Raw genomic sequence first — 16,573 nt, forward strand, 5'->3', positions numbered from 1 at the left:
GTTCCACTGCCCAAGTTCCTGTGCACATCCCTCCAGACTGGCTCGGCACTGCACTTTATTAACTCCTACTGCTTAGGGACAATGCTGATTTTATAATGATACATTGCAGTGATAGGTGATATATTATCATTGCAATAATAATATTTTATTATAGACAATTTTTTTTTTTCTTTTTTAAAGTTAAATAGATTATTAAAAATGAATATTATGTATGCCTTGAGATTCGTTGTCTCCCAAGTATGAATAACGGTGGACTAGAAGCGTTGTGATCCAAGTCACATAGTCCTGTTATGCTATGTTCTACAGGAAAGGCAGAGGAAGCGGTGAGGCGTCTGTGCAGTTTACTGTAGAATGCGAACAGGGGATTAGACTTGGAACCCTTGATTTCCTCACATTGTGCTAGCAGACACTGAGTTTTATACCTTATTGCTTTAGCCAGAAGTACTGCAGGTCCTTTAAGGCTGACTGATTTTTTTTTTCCTTTACTGTGTGAAATTGCTTTTAGCAAGAAGAACCTCTACTGCTACTGGTTGGCCCACCACATACAACCCATTCCCTGTTATAAATGTGGGCCGTGAACCCCTATGTACACATTCAGGCATAAAACAGTGTAGTGTCCAACAGTGGGAACATAGCTCTTCAGGCATCAGTTGGACAGACAAAGATCCCTATAAGATAATATAAGCAGAAACAAATACAGAAAGATGGTGATAAATTTAAGCTTAAATAAAAAAAAAGTGGGAAAAACCCCATAACTGTCTATCCTATGATCCATATCCCTTCTATGTCGGTGTGTTACTACCCAGTTTGTAATTGTTCCAACTGTAAAACGTAACGGAATCTGCTGCGCTATATAAGAAACTGTAAATAAATAAATAATCGCATGTGCAAATTACAGACTGCCGGAATAAAGGGGATCTCTGCCAACACAAACGTGTGGAGGTCTGGATAGGCCAAGTGTTTTCTTGTATTATATAGTCAATGTATACATCCTGCTTTCTATATCACTAAGGCTGAGTACACACGGGGGCGATTTTGTCTAATATCGCGGACAATATGGTCGCTGAGCGACCATATTGCCCGCGATGGGAGTGTGCACCGGCGATATATCGCCGGGTGCGCGCTCCCGTTTTCTCCCCCGTAGTGATCGCTGGTCGCAGGAACATGCTCTTGCAACCAGCTGATTTCCACTGCCGGGCTCCAACAGCAGTTTCTTTTTCATCAGCAACCCTCTCTGGTCGCTGATGCAAACGGGACACTGAGCGATATATCGCTCATCGCGAACGATATATCGCTCAGCAATATATCTCCCCATGTGTACAGGGCTTAATCTTCATTTATTAATGTGTAACTTTTCTATGTTCTAAGCCAGTTGATGTGTAGGAGTACCAAGGTTAGTGACACCAGAGGGTACCATAGTACCGCATTGCCATCCTCAGGGCTTTTGTGATGTCAGTCTGTCTATATGGCGAGTACTAAGGCCCTGCTGTCGGCAGCATATGGGAGCTGCAGTTTCTGGATGTGTCGTCCCCATTCAGGATGTGGGAAATTCCTCTTTTAAAAGTAATGTTCTGGAATAAGGAAACTGCCCACAATGCTAGAAAGCAAGGTCCTTGTAGATATATCAGCATAAACCCATACACCTCTAGTTCTAAAGCTCATTCCACCTGTAGCTATATTAAGTTGTCTCTACTATACCAGCCAGTAGAATATTGTAATCATGCTGTGACAGAATGCTGGTGTAATACATTATTTTATGCCGGCCATTTTTTTTCAACCGTTATACAGTATTGTCTCACATTATATTGTCCACTGTTAATTCATATTCTCCTACAGTCAACATGGTTTGGAAGCATTGCAATTAATTTTCAATAACATTTAACTATATAGACATTACCCTCTAGGATCATGTTCAGTTGGGCTATGGGCCTAATTCAGACCTTATTGCAGGGCAAATTTGTTCTCAATATGGGCAAAACCATGCTGCATTGCAGGTGGGGCAGATGTAACATGTGAAGAGAGAGTTAGATGTGGGTGAGGTGTTTTGTTTCTGTGCAGGCTAAATACTGGCTGCTTTATTTTTATTTAGATTTATGTTTGAAAACACCGCACCCAAATCTATTTCTGTGCACATGTTACATCTGCCCCAACTGCAGTGCAGCATGGTTTTGCCCATTTTAAGACCAAATTTGTCCTGTGATCAGATCTGAATTAAGCCCTCTATATTTTTTTGGGGAGGGGGGGGGCAACAGTTGGGTCATGTGATGACTTTACACGCCTTTAGATTGTGATAATGTGACCACCTTTTCTAGCGGCATCTACAAGGATATAACATCGATTTATTCTCAATTTTATTTGAAATAATAAAAAACACCGGGGTGCATGGTTATTACGCATTGATGGTTAGCCACTGGTAGTCAATAGTTTGGCTCTGCAGTGGCCAAGCTGCATTTTGTTTTTTTATTCTGAATACCACTAATCCCAGACCTTTGTTCTGATTGGCTGCTTTCAGGGCTGCCCTTACTGGATGATCCTAATGGGGGAATTTTGCAAAATGGGGGGAAGTTTGAGGTGGCCATGTACTTTAGTGTATATAAATGATATAGAGTATAGGTATATTTAGGTATTGGGTATATTGGTATATTTATCTCGTATAATTGAAAAGGGAAGTTAAGATCGAGATGGTTCCAAACGACACCCCCTCCATGTAAAGACCACAGCCCCACAGCCCTCCCCACCCCGACATGCTGCAGAATAGGCCCCAATACATTTCAGCTCCAGGCCCCTGTGGACCCTAATCTGGCACTAAGCTGGGGTGTTTGTATACTGTAGTGTGCTCATACAGCAATGTCTCACTGGAGGTTAATGTCATTATCTCAAGACTTAACCAGACAATCCCCTATTGTACATTGACTAATACATAATAATGTCTTCTCTCCACAGTTCATGACAAAGAATCCAAACAAGCGCTTAGGTTGCGTGCCATCCCAGGGCCTAGAAGAGGCCATTAAGCAGCACCCATTCTTCAAAGAAATCGATTGGGTTCTTCTAGAGCAAAGGAAAATTAAACCTCCATTTAAACCCCGAATTGTAAGTAACAACATTAAACCGAGCACTGAATGATGTGAATATTATCTGCAGTGTGAAGTTGTACTCCCGGATATATTACTGATGAGATACAGCTGTGCATTGCTGCATAACCTTCATGTTTTCACATTTCTAATCTGTTCTACTGCTGCTGATAGAGCACATGACCAGGGACAGGCTGTGATGGGGAGTTCCTCTAAGAACTTCAGGAACAGTGGACAATTAACAGGAATGCCAAACTTTATATGGAATTCTTAGAATCCCAGTTAGGCCGTCCCCTGGCAGTATTCTCTATGGTGCAGTCAATAACAGTAATATCATAAGGAATAGCATGAAAAGCCTAATGTTTAGGAACAGTAAGTCCGGCCACACTAACCGATGTCACCAGTGATGAGTCAAGTTGTCTTCTGAGTTGCTGCATACAGTACTTTTTATAGGAAAGTGTTCTACACTAAGCATTTCTACCTGCCGTGACACCCGGTGCGGGAACACAGCTGTGCCTGACCTCATGGGCACGACCATGAAACGCCGGGTGCCCACCCTGGGACGCCCCTGCCAGTCAATCAAGCAGTGAGCACGCCCCGGTGAATGAAAATCTTGCTGAAGGCGCATGGGTTAGCGCATGCGCATTATTGCCTATGTGCATGCACATACCCCCACCTACGGGGACGAATTCGGACCTGCGCGAACAAGTCGAATCGGCCCCTTTGAGTATTCTGCAGATTTGTACAGTAAATGTCACAGGAGGCTGAAGAAGTGAATGGAAACAAATGACTGCCCAAAGCTCTAGGCTCTAATGCTGGCTGTTAGTTCAACAAAGATGATGACGGACTGTTCCTCCTGGTATAGGAAAGTGAAGGAAAGATTTGATACCAAACATTTTGGATGAAATTCAAATGCCCATAGTTTAAAGGTGCCCTCTATGGGCCTAATTCAGACCTGTTCACTAGGCTGCGTACAAGTCAGAACTTGTATCGGGAAAAAAATCTGTAGCTTCTACATTGTAGCACTTCCTGTACAGATTCAGAGGGGATCCGGTTAGCATACTGGCGGTTGGGATGCCGGCAATAGGAATACCGATGACGGAGTCTCCTGACACTGGGGAGAAGACTGGTGCCGGTATCCAGACACCTCTCTTAGGCCCTTATTCTGATTGATGCGGCCGGAGCCGCATATGCGGCTCCGACCGTGCAGGCGAATCCCCGCCTTCCATACGGATCGCCACGGCCGTCCGTACGCGGACATGTGGTGGTCCGCATGAAAATGGCGGGGGATACGCCTCCACCATCTTGGAGCAGCCCCCTGCATTCGATGGTCGCCGACCATCGAAGGCAGGGCCGCACGCTCCACCAGCTCCCGCAACCATAGACCTCACGGACACTTGTCCGTGTGAAAGCATGTATGGGGGCGGGCAGCTGACATCCGGCGATGTCAGATGCCCGCCCCCAACACATGCGTCACAGCCTCATTACCATGCGTACGCCCCGCGTTTGCATGGGAACGCCCATGAAACGCGGGGCGTATGCATAGGGAAATGAGGCTAAGTAGCCCCTCACGCCCCTATCCACCCCCTTTGCGGCGGTAAAAAAATTGTGCGGCGATTTCGCCTGCACATGCGCAGAGTGCCCTCTGCACATGCGCAGAGCGAAAACATCGGCGGAACGGCCGCAAGCGGCCGTTACCGCTTAGATCAGAATAAGGGCCTTAATGCAGACTCTGGAATCTCTACTGTTGGCATCCCAATCATAAGTATAGCGGGGAGGGTTAGGATTAGGCAGCAATGGGGAGGTTAGGTTTAGGCATTAGTGGGAGGGTTAGGCTGTGTGGGGGAAGGGAGGGTTAGGCTGTGGGGGTTTGTTAAGGTTAGGCACTAAGGGGGGTGCGGTTAGGGTTAGGCTGTGGGGGTGCGGTTAGGCACTAAGGGGGGTGCGGTTAGGGTTAGGCTGTGGGGGTGCGGTTAGGCACTAAGGGGGGTGCGGTTAGGGTTAGGTTGTGGGGGTGCGGTTAGGCGCTAAGGGGGGTGCGGTTAAGGTTAGCCTGTGGGGGCGGGGGTACGGTTAAGGTTAAGCACTAAGGGGGGGGGTTAGGGTTAGGCTGTGGGGGTTTGTTAGGGTTAGACACTAAGGGGAAAGGGTAAGTGTTAGGTATTGGGGGTGGGGGGTTAGGCTCATCCAACACGTCTCAACTCTTAACTGAGAACTCTTGGCATTTATATGGCGCCATTCAGTTGTTCAGTCTTTTATAATGTCCTTGACATATACATAAATGCCTTTCACAGTAAAGTGAATTCTTTGAAGAGAAACTATTTTCTTTCCTTTGTATCCTACTGTGACCTAATAAGACAAGGCAGATGTTTTTCTGCGGTAATGTCTTGTTTTGTTGCTGTAAGCAACATCTTCCAACTCTACAAATAGCCGTTAATTTATTATTAATCTGGTTGTGATCATATAAGCAGTGCAGTCTTCTGCACACTACATAATACATTCATTATTATACCTTTTAATCCTCTTGATATACTACACTCATCTCCACTGTTCTTCATAAATAGGAGCAGCCCAAAGCTTGCCAGTTTCGGGTAGGCATTGCCAGGGATTATTTTGGCACGGCGCCTAGAATATAATTAATGTTTCTTTTAATTGCATTTTCCTGTTTGACAGATTGGTGTTGCTCACTAATTATGTGTAAATGCTTTAGCTCTGCAAGGTGTCCCTTCCTAAACTGTATTTACGACATAGTACATGCTGACAAATTTATAGTCACACGTCATGAGTATAGAGGGACATATACAGCACTTACACTATTAGGGTTGTAGAAGTTACTAAGCATTAATGCCTTACCTTCAAATGTCAGGACAGCTTGTTGTAAACTCTGCAATAAGAATTCTTAACCACCAATCAGCCCATATGCTTACCTGTATACATATAAAGCAAAGTGCCATATAATTGGTCGTCCTCATGACATGTGACCACACAATGTGCAACCTTCCCCCCTACTACAGTACTGCTGTAAGCATACCTCCCAACATCTGTGTCTCGCTTACAGGACACTCGGGTGATGGAGGGGGTGTTGTCGCGTGGGATGATGTGTCCTCAGGCCACTTCCCCAGTTTTAGCCCCTCTGCATCGCTGAATAGATGCTGTGCGCATTCGGCACATTCCCTTCAGGCTGGGGGGACTCCCAACTGGGACATTCCCATGCTTTATCAGGTCCATTTTGTAACTATTCCTGCTACATACACTTAATAAAGGCAGCCATTTTGTAGGGTGAAGATAAATTCAGTCCAAAATGCCTCCTGCATTTGATTTTTCTCCATCTTAATACCTTTGTGTGTTACACAGAGCAGTGTCTTGTGTGTCCTGCTGACACTGAGCAGGGCAGGTACATCATCTGCTAACATGGACTATACCCAGCATATCACTAAGCACAGGGAATGGGTTAGTGCTAAGATGTTTTCACTGAAGACATCCATGTAGGTCAGTGTTAGATTTATTGGTGTTTGGAGCCAAGTTAGAGATGTACAGTGTTGAAACTGCCTCCCACGCCCATGTATACTGGCACCCGGTTGGCTTCATAGCATTCATAACAAGACTCTTCATGTTTGTTTTCAGAATGTGAGTTTTTCGCTTTCAGTAGAAGCTTCCTTACATAGTACGGGACAAAGACCAAGAATGAGCAACAAAAATTCTAAATTTCTTACAGAATTCCTCATAAATCTGTTGATAGAAACTGCACTTTGAGGGTATAGATTTCCCCTCCAGCCCACACAAGCGTTGGCTATTGCAACAAGCTGGGCTTTAGCGGACTCCTTCATGCCGTCTTTTCCTGTGGCTTTTAAAAAGATCCATTTTGCACTCCCTGGCCTCCCCCTGTCAGCCAAATTCAGGCTTGATCTGCCCCTTTTCCAATGGTAAGGGTCTGCAAATGTGCAGACCCCCCTGTGCAAACGACTTCGGCGAGTATCACCCTCTTCAAGGCATATGCACTGACGGGCTGGGCGAGGGCAGACAGTGGGTGGTAGCAGGGGAACACCCAGCATTTTCTGGGGCCGTTCCCCTAGGAGTGCAGGCGTGGCAGGCAGCTTATGTCACATGATGTCAGCGCCCGCCTATGTATTCGGCAATCTACGGCGGAAATAAAAGTCACATTACGTGATGTCAAGTTTAGATGCAGATTTATCAAACAGTGATATTCTTGTTATGACTCATGATGAATGATAACTAGTGCTCCAGCCAATCAACGGTCATTTTTTAAATACATGAAAGGTAGGAAATTATTGGCTGGAAAACGCTCTTTCCTTCACAACGAGCAAGGAGAATATCTCTGTGATAAACGTGAACCGTGTTATACTTCTTCTGAAAATATCATTTTGAGATGTCTTTCTCTTTCATGCACAAACACTGGACACTTTCATGTGGTTGCTTTTATTTAATTCAGTTCAATCAAATGATCAAATTTTTATTTATTTTTTTAAACAAAAAAAGCTATTGACACATGGCAGGAAATACATAAATAAGCAGGTATTCATTGCATAAGCCAATGAGCTTAGTCTCCCAATTAAGGCTTTTAGGCATTACTTTAAAAAGAGGATCATAAATATCCTTCCAATTATCTACTTATTATTTATTTCATTTTCCCACTTGGGAATTCTGGGGGTTTCCATTCGGCTCAGGAGATGCTTGATTACACCTGCTTTGTATGGGGAGCCTATCAAGGGATCTACATCTTACTCTTTAATGTCATTAAATGAAAATCATATATAGACAGCAGCTCATTACAGTGCAGAGAAATAACTGAATGCCTGGAGCAAAGCTCCTGTGGGCTACCACTCCACCTGTGGGCTACCACTCCACCTGTGGGCTACCAATCCACCTGTAGGCTACCACTCCACCTGTAGGCTACCAATCCACCTGTAGGCTACCAATCCACTTAACGAAGGCCATAGCTGTGCAGTGTGAGCGCTAGCAAGTTGGAACAGGATGCCGGATGACTGCCCAACAGTCAGGATTCCGATGGACAGTACTCCGACATCGGAATCCTGACTGTTTAAATGCCAAACAGTCCAGGACCCCTATAGAGGGAGAATAGAACCTGTGGCGAGCCCACGAGGGGCTTCTTTGCGCTTGTGCCCCTGTCGGAGCTCCGGCAGTCAGGATTCCGATGTCGGGATACTGAACGTTGGTATCCCGATTGTCAGGCCGATACCACATCCGTTGGAACAGCGCCACTAATTCAAAATAAATGAGAACGATGAAATGAGTGTGACTTTAAAAGGGAGGAGCAAGGTGAGACCACAATGGAAGATAATATGACCTACAGTAATAGCTGCTTATAAATAAATGCACAAACGTAAATGGTAGAAATGTATGCCATATTCATCATGCTGTTAAAGGTCATTCATATAACAAAGAATCCATCCATTCTGTCCCCCTCCTCTAAGCTTTGCTGGAGGCTTTGTGGAAGGGTGGCTTCCGATCTACAGTATGCTTGGTGCTCATGTCCAGTAATCCAACCACTGTGGCTAGAAATGTTTCTCACATGTTACTGTGCAATACAGCATATATCCCACCTCCATGGGATTCTCTTCTACATCACTTCCCTGAATCAGGCCCTAAGTTCCACTGAAGCATTGCATGAATTTCCAGAACTGAAAATACCTCCAGAAAGTGCAGTGTAAATCGTACTTTCTGATAGACAATAGTTTGGTAAATGCAGCAAGCATGTTATAATAATTTGCCCACAAGGGGGCACTGTCCTGTTGGACTTGTTAGGTAGTGAATTAGGTTATTTGGCTGAATGCCAAGTACATACACATTTTTACTCAACATGTTAAAAATACAAAAAGGAGAGGTACATTTGCAGCCAGCGTATCTTCAGCCAGGGAGAGCTAGAACTACCTACTGCAGCAGCCCAGCGCATGGCGTATGCTTCTGGCTTCTCTCTTCCCCTGCGTGAAGTCCGGGGAATGCCATCACTGCCACCGTGAACCGAATCTGACACAAGCACCCTCCTGTGCGATTCGCACGGCCGCTTTGTGGCTGCACATTAAGTGAATTTTGTCTTTTTTACCCCTCACAAATCCTGCATTTGCCATGCCTTCTGCCAGTACAGATGTGTCCACATATATCTATCCTCCATGCGATACAAGGTGGGTTATACATAACGCGTGAGCTCTGTGTGACTCAATAGCACCGGGCATCTTTTTCGCGGCTTTTTATGTATAAATAGTGTCTTATTTGCAAAACGAAGTGAATAGGACACAAAAACACTGTAACGTAGCATTTCGTATGCAGATAAAGCAGCAGTCACAGGCTGAATACATGCATATCATTTTAATCAGCGGATGCTGCTTGTGTATCTACTGTATTTGCTCCATTTTGCAAATAAGACACAACAGAAAGAAAGTCACAAAAAGACACCCAGTGCTACTGATATGGCGCAACTAGAAGAGTAATACGAAAGGATGGGATGCAGTCAAAATCCAGACGGTCAAAATGCCGACAGGGTCAAAATACCGACAAGGTCAAAATCCTGACATGTAAAATCCCGACAAGGATTTTAAATGTCAGGATTTTGTCCTTGTCAGGATTGTAAATGCCGGGATTTTGTTCTTGTCGGTATTTTGACCCTTTCGGGATTTTGACTTGTCGGGATTTCATACCGAATCCGAAAGGACACATCTGTAGCAATACATTGTTAGCAATGGCAGGTTATGGATGTGTGCAGCATGGCCACAGATATACGACCCACTGGCCATAAATGTATCACAGCAGTGTATGGCCATCTGACCACCTCCCCGTGCTGCCCAGGACTTTTGCATGCAGTCCTTTCACATGTGACTCCGTTCCCCGTCACCAAGATGGGGGCCCGAGTCGGAGATCAAACCGACAGCAGGTCTGACCTCTGGCTCCGGTCCAATGCGCACAGGACCACGAATCGGACCCAACCGGGGTCGGGGGCATGTGAAACGCATCCCGATCGATCAGGTGATTCGTCCCACGTCAGACTAGTATATGGGCACATTAAGTGCAAGCTTTTTATTCTGAGCACGCACAGCATATCTGTGGCCAAGGGGTATCTGTACATGTGTCCACTATTATAGCCCAGTAACACCATGTTCCGGACAGCCATGCCCAGTGCACTTTATTTTCCATAAACATGTTGTTTTGTGTGTGTTGTGAGGGAACTGCTGGCAGTAACAATAGGACAAGAGATCAGGCTGAAACTTAAACAAAGCTCCAGGGAATACTGAGGAAGTGTATCTCCTATATATAAGAACACAATAATACGTTCATTAAATCTTGCCTTGTGAAAGAAACAGACATATGTTTTACAGTTCTAGAATGTTCTGCATTCTCCTACTGCCTTCCTAGTCAGATTATTGATTACTCCTGCAAGTAAACACTTGTAGTTTGGGACTGCATCCTTGCTGCGTTGTACAGTGTTATATTCCACACTTACTGTGAGGCCCCCATTACAGCTGCAACTGCCCGCTGGGGAGCGGCTGAGCTCCCCGGCGGCTGGACCACATACGATACATTGTATTCAGTCCTTTAGCATACAATGTATTGTATGCGACCCTTATGCACAGGGGACTACGGATTGGAATCGGAGGTTGGGCGCATATGATTTGCCCATTTTTCACCCTATTTCTTGGCTCGAGCCGTCAGAATTGGGTTAAAAGGGCCCAAATCGTATAAGTGTTTGGACAGCATTACACTGGCCATATAATACTACCAGCTGACCAAATGAGTGATAGGAACATATTATCAAATGTTCATTTGATGTACAATGTAGGTGAGGTCCAACTACCATGGGTGCAGGGGGTGCACCTGCTTTACTACATGTGTCTGCATCGCTGCATAGCATTGCCTCCTGCAGCACAGCTTTCTTCATTGTCTGCTATTAATCGTAGGAGCGTGTGCCGTTATGGCCGCCGCTTCAGCCTGGTAGCGGGAGCTCCACCTAATAATGGGTTATTGCCCGCTACCTCCATTGGCTGTCCCCACTCGGTGCCTGCTGCTGGTAACGGGGCTCCCCCTACTGATCTGCTATCCGCAGATCTGAGCAGCCTCAAGGGTGTACAAATTTTTTTCTAAAAACGGGGTAGACTCTGATGATCGATGGATTTAAAATGGCAACGATAATAAAGGCTGAACAAGCTTAATTTAGCTTTTACTACAATCTGCATTTTAAATCCATCAATAAAAGCTGCAAGACATTGGTGGCTTTGATAACCGTGCTTTAGCAAATCTGCCCCAGAATGTGGAGAGGCTCTCTGGGTCTTCGTTACCCCAGGTTGCATAATCTCTGGTTGGTTCTTATGGGGCCTACACATGGGCGAATGTTCTAGATCGATCAGCACACAACGCTGCATAACAATGTGCCGCTGAGCGATCTGTCAGGGCCAGTGTTTTCCGGTGAGAATACTGGCCATGACACCAGCGATTATAGTTTTATCCAGCATGCTGGATATTAATCGCCAGGGCGATAGCGATGCATCGCTATTGATATGGCCCCTACACACGGAGCGATGTAGGGGCAAATTTCTAAACGATCCATTGAGATTGCTTAGAAAATGACCCTAAATCGCTACATGTGTATGCTCCAGTAGCCGTTACACAAGGTCTTATGGTGACTTCCGTGGAACATGCAAAAGTGAAAAAGTGCAGTCAGAAAAAAGATGGTTGGTGCTACAGTTCCAAAAGATCCCTTTACTTGTATGTAAAACCAATTGTCCAATGTGATCTTCTCTGAAAGGTTTACAAATATTGGGTTTTTGGCGGAGGGTTATTTGTAGGGTATTATTGCATATTGTCTTCTTCTACCTATTCTGACCTATTCTCTGCTTGCCTTGCAGAAAACCAAACGTGACGTAAATAATTTCGACCAGGATTTCACAAGAGAAGAACCTGTTCTGACACTGGTGGATGAAGCCATAGTGAAACAAATTAATCAGGGCGAATTTGAAGGGTTCTCTTATTTCGGAGAGGAGCCCCTGGCCTGACGTACCGCCACTTTGTCATTACGCCCTCGCGCAGTAGCCCTATGGTGACAAAACACATGACTGAGATTCAGCGGATCAATACAAACTTGTTTCATTATGAGCCTGCTACTTGTGTAAAGATATTATTTATTATTGCTGTTTATTAAGTTGTTTTTTTTTAACCGAAGGCACTCTATTTTCCGTTTTACAAAGCAATGCAAAATAGTGTTTTTTTTCCGAAACCATAGCTGTAACAATCTGCCTGGTCGGTGACCACAAAAAATACTAGACAATCTGAGAAAATCTATATTACAAAGAAACTTTATTTTCTTTCATGTTTTTGAATGACAGAAAACATAATGATAGGAAAACAGGTCAGGGTTGACTAGGAAGTCTAAAGGTTTTAATTACTTTTTTCTTGGTCCCTTTAACCCCAGAAAAAATTGGGAGGCCCCATAGAAAGCTGGAGTAATTCTGCATTTGCCTATACTGTAGATCAGTGAGACCTTTACAAGTCCCGTTGGGTACACATCGCATTGGCCTATCGATCACTGACACCAAGTCCAGTTAAGTTCTGAGATTTCACGATATTTGATAAGGATCAGCTAACACATTGCCTGGATAAAATTGTTTTATCCCCGATGGCATTGCAAGGCATCGCCACCTTCTGAAAACGTCTTTTGAAGACTTTAACACTCCCCCTTCCATGGGCCTAGCAGAATTGAACATCGATGTGAAAGTGGGAAATGGAACCTGATTTTTATTGCAAAAATAATTCCCATTAAGTCACATTATGCTGTGTAAAGAAAGAACCAGGTTCTCAGATCGCTCCACTGTACCCTGATCTACATAAAGTATCAGGTTCTATTTGGAGTCTTAATTACCCAGAGGCCCAGATTGATATGGCCAAGTATGGGATGCATTTTTAAAGGGATGCATCCTATGGTGGCATGTCCTCCAGATCGTACAGCGTCAGCCATTATTTTTAAGCAGCTTTTTAAGGGCTAAAGTATTTTAGCAGTAGAATAGATGCTGGTGGCATATTTTAGAATTATCTATCTTTTTTCGTTAAACGAGACCAACTGGATGACTGACATTCTTTGACGCCTAATAATACAGGGTTTCTAAAGTCCATTTAATAATGCAATCCTATTTTAGAATTATCCAGTGTTATTTTATTTTCAGGGTAGTATATGATATTTGAGTGACTGGCCACTGCGGTTTCCCGCCAACTTTATTAAGTTGGTTGAAAACCTAGAGCGCCGCCGTGTTACAGCAAAGCTGAGGCTCAGTTCCGGCCAGCGAGTCATGCTGGGACTTGTAAATAAAAAACCAACTGGAGAGCTGCCTAAATCCACTATCGAGTGTGCAAGAGAATTATAGGTCAGTGTTGTATATGATGGTGATCTAAGCTTTAAGCATTATATAAAACCAAGACCCTAAAAGTAAGGACTCGTTCACATACGTCCACTGGGAAAATAGATAAAAAGGCATGGAAACAAATGCGTGATTAATCATGCCGTTTTACAGTGTTCACCATGCACTTTGCACGCCTGCATAATTATAATGGTAGTGCACAGAAACATGAAAAATCCTCTGGCTGCAGTCTGAAATGTTAAACTCTGCGTTAAAATGTAGTAATGGCACCGTAGACTCGTATTAGTCCCAGATTTATATTAGCACTTGTGCCATATAGTGATTCATTGTGAACGAGCCCTGAAAAGCATTTTACTGCACTCGTGTGTCTCTTGCACACTTAAAATAAACTCTAGCACTACTGTGTTGTTTTTTTCTTCGATTTGTCTATCACAATGTGATGCACAGAAAGGAATAACGACACCAGACATACGACACTTCGGGAAAAAAGTGCGTAGATGATCAAATATTGATACTGACATTCTTAAGAACTGTACATTGTTTCCGTTTATTTTGTGTAGAAATTTGAATAACGGTAACTGTGGCAAATGATCTTGTTGTAGATGTGCTAACAGTGTTACGTATGTTTTTATTTGCAGAAGTACTCTGTGTATTTGTGTATACATGTATTGCATTTTCCGATGTATTTTACTGGACTGATTTTTAAGCAGTTAAAGGGATTCGTTGTAAGTGATATGAATCTCCTGCTTCTTGAAAAAAAAAAATATATACAAAATACTTGTGAGTGGCACTAAGGAAGGTTTATTTGCCTTTTTGTACAGGTGAGATTTTGTAAATAGTGTTTGCTGCAAAAGCCTGTGGAGTCTTATTCATTATAAAGGTATCAACTGCTGCATGAAACAGAAAATTATAAAATGCTAGTCCATAAAAAAAAATTATAATAAGGTCAATGTGCAATACTCTGTATGTGTATTGGTTCATGTTTCTGTGAGAGATTATTTTTTTATTATTAATATTATTATTATTGGTTTGTTTTAAAGATGTAAACATATATTATGCTATACTAGATCTATTGTATAGTATGTATAGTATTTCAGAAATGTGTAACAGAAAGAATAGGAAGGAATACTGGCTTGAAGCAGACGTGCTAGCGCACTGCAGCATTTTTTCATTTTAAATTAGTTTTTTACATTTATTTTAGGTTGTTTTTTTGTTTTGTTTTTTTAATCATTTAAGTTTCATTTTCTGCAATTTATACGACTACCTAAGTTTTTCAGCATTTTCTTGTTAGGTCAGAGATTAGAATATCCCTATGGCTTTTCATGATATCAGATTAATGTCAATGGAGGTCTGCAGTGATATAGGACGATGTTGGAGATGAGATAGAACGAACATGTAGGCCGCCCCCATTAACAGTCTGCTTGACCCTTCTTCTCACCCCTCCGCTTAGCTTATTTTAAGATGTTAAACAAAATTCAATAATACATTTTTAACTTTGATACATGTAAAAAATGATCACTTATATATTCATGACCTGTGGTAAATAGGTATGTTGAAAAAGGGCCATTCATATATCACGCCAGAATGCAGACATTGAAGAGGGAAGGTTAGGCTTAGACTGCGGGGGGAAGGTTAGGGCAGACAATTAAAATGGGGGTTAAGGTGCCCATACACAGTGCGATGGCACCGTGCGATGCGTGCTCCCGCGGGCATCTCATCACACTGTACGAAAAGTATGTGCTGCACATACTTTTTGTACTGCCTTCTGATCGCATTGCATGCAAAATGCATCCCGACCATAACAGGTGCTATCATCGCACCGTGTTAGGGCTAGTTTGTGGGGTGAGGGGGTTAGGTTTAGGCCGCAAGGTAGGGAGGTTTAGGCACTAGTGGAGAGGGTAAGCCTGTGGGGGGGGGGGGAGCGTTTGGCTTAGGGTTTGGAGGGGGGGGGGTCATTTGGCTTAGGGTTTGGAGGGGGGCAGGATATATATGGGATATGGCCAAGCCTGGTAGGACATCATTTGCAGAAGAAGAAGCTGACCACCTACAGATTTGGGCTACAGGGCTTTACTGATCGTCAGTCTGAGGGTTGCCAGTGAAATGTTTTGGGGACTAATTGGAATTTAAAAGTTTAGTACATTTGGCCACCCTTTAAAAGCTTTCTCAAAAATTCATATGGACAGAAAAACACTGGAATTAGTATTAATTTATTTATGCTTTAATGCATGGTGCAGAAAAAAATAGTAATTCTGAAAGCAGGGAGAGAGATCAAGTTGAGAGAAGTAAAGCACAATCCAACCAGCTTCTTACAGTGTTTGAACAGAATGACAGTTAGGAGCTGATTATTATTTTTACTTCATCTCTCTCTCTCTCTCTCTCTCTATGCCTTGATAAATGCCCCCCTAGGTGTCATCAAGTTGGGAGATACTTTTAGCATACTGAAAGGCTTTTTGAACCTTTTACGCCTAATGAATTTGTCTCGGTGGCTTTCCCCTTAAAACAAGACTGTTGATGTCACCAAATCCAGTCTTCAGCCAGGGAATAACATTAAAATGAATATAAATGTAAAAACAAATAACTACATGTTACATAGGAAGTTTTATTACTGCATAGAAATGGTACAATTTTACAGGTTTACTAGAATTATTTGCTAGCACTGCTGCTATTTGGTTAGGACATTGGTATCTCCGCGCCATTTTCCTTGTCCTCTATGAGATGAGCCCTTTTTGTCAGTTTTGTGTCTGGCTGCTGACAGCCTGTATTAAATGCAACAAAATACAATTCCATTTTGTCTTTTTTTTCTTGTTTTTATCTTTTTGTTTTTGTTTTTTATATATTAACTCAGGTGTAATTATATATGGTTACAAATTTTTTTTAAATACTAAATATTATTCTAAGTATATTAACTCATTTGCTTGGTAGATGAGTTGAGGCTTGTTTATAATTGGTCAGTAAATTAGATTATTTTAAATGATCAATCCATAACATTTTGAACTTGGAAAATGAAAATAGAAATAACACATGTTTCTGGAATTGAATTTTAGTACAGAATCCACTTTTAAATTGTATCATCTCATTTTTAGGGGCAAAAGATCATTAAAAAATAACAAATCACAGCATGTCCAT

At 43.0% G+C, this 16,573-nt stretch overlaps 1 protein-coding gene across 1 annotated transcript in view; it reads left to right on the forward strand.

Moving 5' to 3' along the window:
* Nucleotides 1-14,241, forward strand: part of PRKCE (protein kinase C epsilon) — a 316,511-nt gene extending 302,270 nt beyond the window's left edge. The window contains exons 14-15 of the mRNA XM_083175726.1: nucleotides 2,944-3,090; nucleotides 11,945-14,241. Of these exons, the coding sequence (XP_083031852.1) occupies nucleotides 2,944-3,090; nucleotides 11,945-12,091 (294 nt within the window). The 3' untranslated portion in view covers nucleotides 12,092-14,241. The remainder of the gene's footprint in view (nucleotides 1-2,943; nucleotides 3,091-11,944) is intronic.
* Nucleotides 14,242-16,573: the final 2,332 nt, after the last annotated feature.

Source organism: Crinia signifera, chromosome 3 (genome assembly GCF_055691185.1).
Source record: "Crinia signifera chromosome 3, ASM5569118v1, whole genome shotgun sequence".
In the NCBI taxonomy this organism is placed as follows: Eukaryota; Metazoa; Chordata; class Amphibia; order Anura; family Myobatrachidae; genus Crinia; species Crinia signifera.